Raw genomic sequence first — 9,544 nt, forward strand, 5'->3', positions numbered from 1 at the left:
CTTTTTTTCCTCTGAACGTTCCTTGTGTTGATTTTTTTCATCCTCTCTGTCTGTGTTGGCTTCTAGCCCTCTGTTCCTTTCAGTGCATTTGGTCTTGTGCCAAATGAGAGTCATCACTTAGCCCAAAAGTATCATTTTCCAACACACAGAATCAAAAGGAAAACCCCGCCTATTACACCCACTGCTAATTACCATACCACAAAACTGACTAGTTGCATCATTGGACCATCACTTGTGAATTTCTTCTTTCCAGAGCTCTTATTCCTGCAGAGAATGAGTTTGAGCCACATGGAAGATATGCCTTTAAGCCATTCAAGTCTTCAAGGGACACACAGATCATCCTGGAAGCAATGGTTCCTCTACTCAACAATAGTTACTTTGCTGTTGCTTTGCTCCTTCAGTACACTAATTCTTACTTTTCTTCCACTCAAGGTAAGGAGACAATAGTACCTAAAATTGCTGCTTTTCTTTTGTAAGTCTAGTTATTATCATTGTCACTCAGTATTGTTAGAGCTAGTTGGAAGAGACATGTGGGTACATATAATACAAAAAGAATTTCAATTTTGTCATGGCATATGGCTTTTGAGGCTTATCTAAATGTTTTGAAATGAAAGGTATTAGAAAATGCTAAATGTTAGATAGAATCAATTAAATCAGTCAATTGATAGATGCCTTGGAATATTTTCTCCCTTTCTGTAACTCTGTTAAACCTTCTTGGTGGAATAAAGGTATAAAACATATGCTTACCTTCAAGGAATGGGATGCAAGCTATAGTCTTATTGAGGGAAAAGATATAAGAAGATAATGGAAGTCAGAATAAGGTAAATGACAGGTGGTTAGTGCATCTTTGTGGAAGGAAATGGCACTGAACTAGGAGTAAGATCTGGATTCTGGTTCTAGGTCTCCCTAGCTGTATGAATTTAAGAAGACATTTAATCTTTCTGGTTCTCAGAAAGGTTCTTCATCTGAAAAATGGTGGTAGGAGAATGGATTTGTTCATTACAGTGCCCCTTCTAGCTATAAAATATAGTGATTAATAATTTATCTAAGGGTAGTATAGAACATAAATGCTTTAGGAATTCAAAATAGGGGACAAGGACTTTGGGCTAGAGTGATCAGGGAAGGCTTCATGGAGGAAGGAGGTAGCACATTCTTATTTGGGAAGCCCCTGATGCTTATCAGGAATTTCCTATTGAGCTCCAATCCAAGCTGTGGGTCTAGTAAAGGAAATGGAGATATATGAAGTTCTTTTTAGAAGTTTTTCTGACTGTATTATATGTACCCACATGACAATGCTTTATTTAATTTAGGATTTAACCTATTTTGGGGTACATTTGAAGATTCAAAGCCTTGGAGAGAATAAAGTAGTATATGCTTATCTAAGAAGGGGCTATGATATAAAAGTAGGCACCTGCAGAAACATTTTTCTAAGGGGATTGGCCAGTGAAAGCTCCAAAAATATGTTTCTACTACTTAGATATTTAAAAGCCATTGAGAAAAGATGCAGGAGGAAGTACATGGTAATTGCTGGTATTAATTTAGTTAGGGGAAGTGTAGCTTTGGTTACATCTCTACACACTAAACCATTAATCTATATTCCCTAACTGTACACAAGGATATGCAACAGAGACTTTTCTAATCACACCCCCACTCTCTCCAGAAATGTATCAAGCAGAAGTCTGAACTTTCTGGAGCAGTGAAGCTTTGAGCAGAAAGAAAAGAATTGATTGAAATTCTGAGTGTTTTGATTTGTGAAGAAAAGGAAGGGTGAGAATAGCAATAGCTTAACTTTGGAAGAATTTATCCTTCTAAAGCCACCTCAAGTTTTAGCCAGATTTCTCCGAAGAATGTAAGATATGTTATAGGTGTTATCCATTCCTACATATGACTGGGGAATCAATGCATAGAAGAGGCTGGAAATGTCCTTCTCAACAGAACACAGTGGCTCTTGCAAAGGGAAAGAGGAAGTCTAATAATGCCAGAGGCACCTAGGATACCTCTTGCCAGAACTGAACTCGACCAATCCCATGTGTCTGAGCTCTGATTCTCTCTCCTAGACAACATGCATCTTCTCAATGAAAGGTTCTGCCTCTAAAGAAATAGCCCAGAGTTTATTTCAAATTTGGGGAAATTTTAAAGGTTTTCAGGATATTGTCCTGATTGGATGTCATAAAGTCTTGTTTCCTATAGGAAAAGCCAATGGCCTGGCTGACGCGATGCAACATTAACTCACTTTCCACTTGCCTGCTCTTCCTTTTCCTTACTGGCCACAAATAAGTATCTTAGGAAAGGAGGGCTGTGTGGCTAGCGGATGGTGAGTCATTATGAGGTGGCCGCTTCCACCTTCTCACAATACCCATGAGGTTTTTTGTTTTTTGTTTGTCTTCACTCTAGTTTTTATATACAAAATCCCACTTTCCAACTTCTCTAGGCACTAAGTCAAAAAGCATTAGACAGGAAGATTGGCTCCTTCTAAACCAACAGAAATTTCCTTGGGAGAACACTTTTTTTTTTTGGTGCCCCCTCCCCCCCATCTTTCAAAAGACGTTCAACTGAAAGGATTGACTATGAACCCAAGGAGTTTGGTCTACCCCTCAGTGAAATTAACCTCACAGAAATTATCTCTAAAACAAACAAACACCCAAAAAACAAATGTTCAGAAGAGCTCCCTGCTTCAATGAAATGAAGGATGCCCTTCCAAAAGGGGAAGTTGTGCTTGTACTTAAAAGCAGAATAGAGTATTTCCAAATGATGATCTGAGTAGGGTTGGTTTGGAGAAAGAATTATTGTTTTGGCCATTTGAACCCAAGCATTTAAATCTGGGTTTAAATTATAACGGGATTACAAGAGCAATTGCTCCTTCTAAGTAAAAATGAATTAAACTAAATGGAAAGTCCCATATGCTTCTTTATAAATGGATATTTACTCCTTCCAAAGATCAGCAGAACTATAAATAGAAACTGCCCCCACAGAGTCGTAGGGGTGAGACTTTCGAATCAGACAGACTGTTTGGACCTCAGCATAGCCTTTTATCGCTGCATGACGTTGGGCTAGTTACTTAATCCCTCTCAGGAGCACTTCCTCATCTGCAAATGAGCATGCTAGTTCTTATCCCATAGACCTGCAGTAAGGATTAATGAGACAGTACAGTGCCTGACCCAGAGCAGGCTCTGAATAGATTGTAGTGATTAATATTTGCATCATTATTATTCACATCATAATGAGGATAAATTTAAAAAGACTTTTAACAAAACGGATATTCCTTGCTCATCTATTTCATTTCCTCAGCTAAAGACTATACCTTGCCGCCAAACAGATGATTTTTTCGATTAGACAGATTTTCATTTATGGCAATAGAAAATGTCAGTGGTGGTTTCTGTAGTTTTAAGTAGACATTAAAACAGCCCAAGTACAATATCCAGGATTTCTGTCTCTGGCAATTAATTTGTCTGCAGCCTTAGGTTTCTCCACACACTCTCTACATGATAGTAGACCACAGATGTTATCTGTGCCACATATTTTGGCACTCATTTATATTTAGATTGTTACCCAATTGCCTCATGTGTGTAATCATGTCTTTCTAGAAAGATTATAAACTGCCTAAGAGGCAAGGACTATAAATTGTATGTTTCTCTTGCTTACAGTGCTAGTTGGGAATATAGGTGATTAATGTTTTGTTCAGTTCATTATAATCGGCATCATTATCAAAACAGCTAATATTTAATGAGCAGGACCAGATCTGGCTGGGCAAAGCCCTTCTTAACAATTATGACATTTAAACCCATAAACACCCTCAGTGAGTTAAGTGCTATTATGTCTCCCGTTTTATAAAAGAGAAAATTAAAGATAAGGGAATCTCTCACATGCCTATCATGGATCAAAATAAATTGAATGTCAGCATTTCTTCTAAGAAACCCCAAAAGGAGGATGAAATAATTACAAGAGCAAAAACAATTATAGGAATCCAAACTTTCTGATTGTACCTCCTTATTAACAAAATATTTTTTAGTACAATCCCACCATATATGCTAATTTATTATGTTAGATATGAGTGCTAATACTATGTATAATAAAAAGATACACAAAATGGAAACTTCTAAGGATGAACCGAATGACATGCTTCATATAGTTTATTCACAATGCAAAACTGTTTTGCTTTTACCAAAATATTATATTTTACATGTTAATATAAGCATTTCTAATATAACCAAAATATTATTTTAGTAATTTGATAAATGTGTTTCTTTTATTTTCTTAACCTTAGTTTAATACTTTGTGATACAATAACTTGAAGGTTATAAGTTAATTTACTTTGATTCATGATTTTGACTGTCATAACCTGTATTTCTCCCCTCTCTTCTACTAGACTATTTTATTCCTTTGACTTCTGTTTAAATATGCAATATCTATTCCTCATTCTCTTTCTCACTTGAAAACCTTGCATCTAAGTTCTATGAGAAAACAGAAGTAGGCAGGAACGAAGTTCCAAAGCTCCCTATCATATCTACCGCTTACCTGCAATTTTGTTCACATAGACTGTGTTTCCCTCTTGTCACTGTGCATGAATTGTTCATGTACCTATCTAAGTCCACCTGTGACCCAGATTCTGTCCCCTCTTACTTACTCAAGGACATTGATTGTTCCAACAATTATCTACTAGCTCTTACATTCTATTCCACACACCCCTGCCCCTTTACTGGAACATTCCCATCAAATGGCAACAGGTAACCATGTTGTCAGTTCTCTCATGTTAAAACAAAACCAAAGACTAAGAAAAACAACAAAATCAAAACATTTCTTTGACCTCTCATCCTCCTCCAAGCTCCACTTAATTTTTCCATTTTCCCTTACAGCAAAATTTCCCCAATTTTTCTTTTCTCACGTAGCCTTGAATCCATTCTAATTAAGTTTCTGTCCTCACCACATCACAGAAACTACTTTTGCCAAGAACCCCAATGACTACCATGTTGTCAAATCCATCAGTTAATTCCCTGTCCTCTTCTCACTAGAGCCATCAGCAACATTTAATACAGCTGACCACGTCTCCGTGAAATACTTTCATCTCTTCGTTTCCAACATCACAGTCTTCAGGTTTCCCTTCTGACTCACTGGCCTTTCTTTCTTAGTCTCCTTTGGTGTTTCTTCCTCATTCCCTGGCCTCCAAATAGTGCAGTGTTCCGAACATTCCTATCTATACTCACTGCCTTGACAATCTCACACAATCTCACGTCTTAAAGTGTCACATCATCAGAACTCCTTAAATTCCATCCTCATAGGTCCAGCTGCCTACCTGACACTCGAGTCTACCTGAATATGTAATAAATATCAATCATAAACTTGATATGTACAAAAGTGAACTCATGATTCTTCCCTCTCAATTTACTCCTCTTAAATCTTGCTCATTTCAGTGATTAACAACTTTATCTTTTCAATTACTGAAGCCCAATATCTTGGAGTCATCTTTTGTCTTCTTATTTTCTCTTCCCATATCCACGTCAGGATAGCCAGCACCCTGGTCAGAGGCACCGTGCTTTCTTGCCTAGATGATTATAGTGATCTTTTGGCTGGTCTCACTGTTTTTACACTGGCCTCTCTTTGCTTTATTCCTATCATGGCAGTCAAAGAAATGCCATAAAAGAAAAATGTACAATATCTTTAAGTTCAGTCTCTTAAGCCCTTTGCCTCAAGGAAACCAATGAATTTTACATGGTACAAAAATTTTTTTGGTGGTTATACCTTATTTTACTACTAAGTATTTTAAAGCCTTTAGCATTTAAATACCAGTATTTATAGAATTAGCCACACTGATGGCTTCTTGTAGGAAGTAAACTGTGGTATGTTGCAAGTTTGAAACTAGTCTCCCCATGGTATCTCAGTTACTGCAAACTGTGATTGTCTGAATATTAAATGAGGGTGGCTTTACCAATCTGCATTGTGAATATTTCTATAGTTTAATATTGTTAAAAATAAAAATAAACTTAACTAGAAATTCTATTATTTTCTTTTCATATGCCAATGGATCACATTGTGTAGTGACTGGGGTGTGGAGACTACTGTTTATAGATAATTTCTATAGCCCAAGAGGAGGAGAGTCCAAGATCAAATAGTTGTCCTATCGGTAGAAGTTAGGTGGATGGAATGAGACCTTAACTTTTGCCTAGAAGACCCAAAAAGGCAGTTAGGTAATGAAAGGGAAAGGAAAGAGCCAGACCATCTACAAAGGAAAGCTGAAACAGGAGAGACTATTTGGAGGGAAGGATTTTTTAATATGGCTAGGGAATAGAAGTTTGCTTCAGGATCTGAAGCTCTAAATAAACCAATCAAGAAGGCTGTGACATTGTCATCCTCCTGACGAATTCCTCCTTTTCTTCCCCTACAGACTGCCAGTGAGCCCTGCGTAGCTAAGTTTGGTGAGTAACCTGTCTTGCATACCTCCTTTTTACTTTTCTTAGTATTTGATGCAAGAAGGAAGCCCATTTTTATTCATTTCCAACTACTATTTATAACTGCTTATCATGTGCCAAGCAGTTGTCTAGGAGCTGAGACTTCAGAGGTAAACCAGACAGGCAAGTCCATCCTCGATGAAGCTTACATTCAAGGTCACATATCTGGGCAGGAATTCACATCACTTTTACAGGGCCAGGAACCTGAAATCCGGGAATCCACCTTTAATTTTGTGTTTTAATAAGTGCAAGTTTCAAATTTCTACAACCTTTCCCTCTGACAAACTCAAAGTTCTTCTCAGAGTTCATATATTGCTGGTGCTCAGTAGAGTGTGTGTAGGGTGACATTTTTGTTTCCAAATATATAAAAAAGGAATGAAAGCCAGGGAAATGGCCACTTCCTTTGTGCCTCTCCCATCCTCTCAGCTTCTGAGCCACTTTCCCTTAGAGTGAGTGACCTGGTATTTACTAAGAAAACACATTAAAGGGGTGCTTGGGTGGCTCAGTTGGTTAAGAGACTGCCTTCGGCTCCAGTCATGGTCCAGGGAACTGGGATTGGGCCCCGAATCAGGCTCCCTGCTTGGCGGGAAGCCTGCTTCTCCCTCTCCCACTCCCCCTGCTTGTGTTCCCTCTCTTGCTGTCTCTCTCTCTCTCTAAGCTAAATAAATAAAAATCTTAAAAAAAAGAAAAGAAAACACATTAAAGTTTACAGGTTCACTGAGCTTTAGGGTATTTCTTAGAATACATACAAAATTGAAAATAAATACATTTGGATTGTTTACATATTTCAGGCCACACACACACATTTTTCAGCTGAGAACAGAATATTTCTAAAGTTAACTGCAATCCTTGTTTTCCTATACAGTTCGAAATGCTGGGCTTCCCTGGCTTGTGGGAACTAGGGAATCTCTTTTTACTATTTGTCTCTGCCTTTGTAATTTGTTTTTGTTTTTCTAGTAAATGGAGTAGAAATCATGATATGTGTGAAATTCCCTCTTGAGGTGATAAAATGTTGAGAACCTCAAGTGTGCTAAGTGGCCTCAAGTCTCTAAGTGGCTCCTATTACAGAATAAGAGAACCAGTGACACTTTTTCCTGGTGACTCGTCTATTGTCTATTATGTAGCACATGTAAAGCAGGAAGAAATTTACCGGGCTTTGGGCTCATTGGAGATACAGAGAGACTTTGCTTCTTGCTCTAATGATTTCTCCTTCATCCTCCTTCAGAATCTACCCTCACAGCCTTATAATCAATCATTTATATATAAATAACAATTTAAGTTAATGTGTGATCTCTTCTGGGTTGCTTTTTTATCAAGGTTTCTTTCTAATCATGAGATAAAGGCTTTGCCCTCATAAAAAAAATTACAGAGGATTAGAGAACAGACCAAATACGTATTTTTGAATGATCAAGACACTCCCTGGGGCTCTGAAATCACACTACTATGCAAAAACAACTAACATTAGGAAAATATGTAAATTCCACATATTCCTATGAAAATAAGTGACCAAGTCTTGACTCTTTCTCCATCCCCTGTGACAGTTTTAAACTAGGGATACTTATATTTAAGCATTTAAAATTTTAAATTTTTATTAAAAATTCAAATAACTTCCATTTATAAACTCATGAATTTACCAGGATATCCCAAGTAGATCTTGGGTATATACCTATAAACTAAAGAGAAGAGCCATAATTTAAACATAATGCACCTAATTCAGGAACAGGGATGTATCATTCAATCAATAAATATTTATTGAGCACACACTAGGTTCCAGGAACTCTTTTAGGTGCTGAAGATATAGCAATGAACAAAATAGAGAAGTACTTGTCCTGAAAGATGTTATATTCAAGTGAGTAATGAGCAACTTAATTTATAATATGCTAGACGGTGACAAACCTTCTATGAAAAAAACTAAAGCAGGATAAAGGGAGAGAGAGGCAGGAGAGCACTATTTTATGTAGACTGATGAGGAAGGTCTCATTGATAAAATGATACACAGTAAACAGTATTTACATAGAAAAGCATGAATATGCATCCTGGACTGCCAACTTGGGTTATCACAATCCTAGTGTATGATTCCTCTCTCCCTTCCTCCTTTAGTTCCTTTCACAAATATTGATTGACAAGAGATGCAATGCCACCTAAAACTTAACCCATTTTTCTATTCCAAATCCATTTCTTTAGAGCTCCCCAAGCAAGAGATACACTTAGGATTTGTAATTTCTCTAAAACAAGGAATAGATACTTAAAATATTAGAATTGTTTTTGGAGAAAACTAGTACAGACTAGGTAAAGAAACAACTTGTTAAGTGGGAAAGAACTATAATCAGGAAGGGAATTAAATAAATAACTATGTTTTCTTTTTTTTTCTCTCTTTTGTAAATTCCTTACAGGACCATTCCCTTTAAAATGGCAAATGACATGTCCTAAGCTTCCTTGTGTGAATAAGACAGCTAACGAGAAACTGGAGATACTTCAGAATGGCTTGTATCTAATTTATGGCCAAGTGGCTCCCAATACAACCTACAAGGAACCAGCTCCTTTTGAGGTGCGGCTATGTAAAAATGAAGACATCATACAAGTGCTAACAAACAACTCTAAAATTCAAAATGTAGGAGGGACTTATGAACTGCATGCTGGAGATATACTAGAGTTGATATACAACTCTGAACATCAGGTTCTAAAAAATAATACATACTGGGGGATCTTATTGCTAGCAAATCCCCAATATAACTCCTAGAGACTCAATTTGGCCTCCTTATCGTCTTTAGCACATGCAGAAATGCTGGTGAGTGTGTTGGAGGAGGCAGATTTTCAACACCCGCAGTTTGTCTGAGTATACAAATCAACACAGACAGAACCCCTCTGCATGTGAGTTTTCATCTCTCAAGCTTATCCAAAAGAGACTCGGAGGACAGGCCAGAGACATGTGCTTACCTCTGACATTGGGTCAGCAAAGACGCTTTACTAATCCATGATTAATGATTGTGGGTGGCTCAAGGACAGAAGCTTCTCAAAGAGTCTGTGTCTAATTCTTGAATCCTTGAGCGGGGAAAAATTGTCTTATTGCCCTGGGAGCCTTACCTGGTATGCAAAAAAAG

General features: G+C 37.4%; 1 protein-coding gene across 1 annotated transcript; it reads left to right on the top strand.

Moving 5' to 3' along the window:
* Nucleotides 1-273: 273 nt before the first annotated feature.
* TNFSF18 (TNF superfamily member 18) lies at nucleotides 274-9,183 on the top strand. The gene is made up of 3 exons (XM_028122957.2): nucleotides 274-432; nucleotides 6,380-6,410; nucleotides 8,837-9,183. The coding sequence occupies exons 1-3, from the start codon at nucleotides 274-276 to the stop codon at nucleotides 9,181-9,183; spliced, it is 537 nt and encodes a 178-aa protein (XP_027978758.1).
* The last annotated feature ends 361 nt before the right edge of the window (nucleotides 9,184-9,544 follow it).

The sequence above is a fragment of the Eumetopias jubatus genome, unplaced genomic scaffold (genome assembly GCF_037043125.1).
Source record: "Eumetopias jubatus isolate StellerSeaLion01/CBP00866 unplaced genomic scaffold, mEumJub1_p1.0 scaffold_12, whole genome shotgun sequence".
Classification (NCBI taxonomy): domain Eukaryota; kingdom Metazoa; phylum Chordata; class Mammalia; order Carnivora; family Otariidae; genus Eumetopias; species Eumetopias jubatus.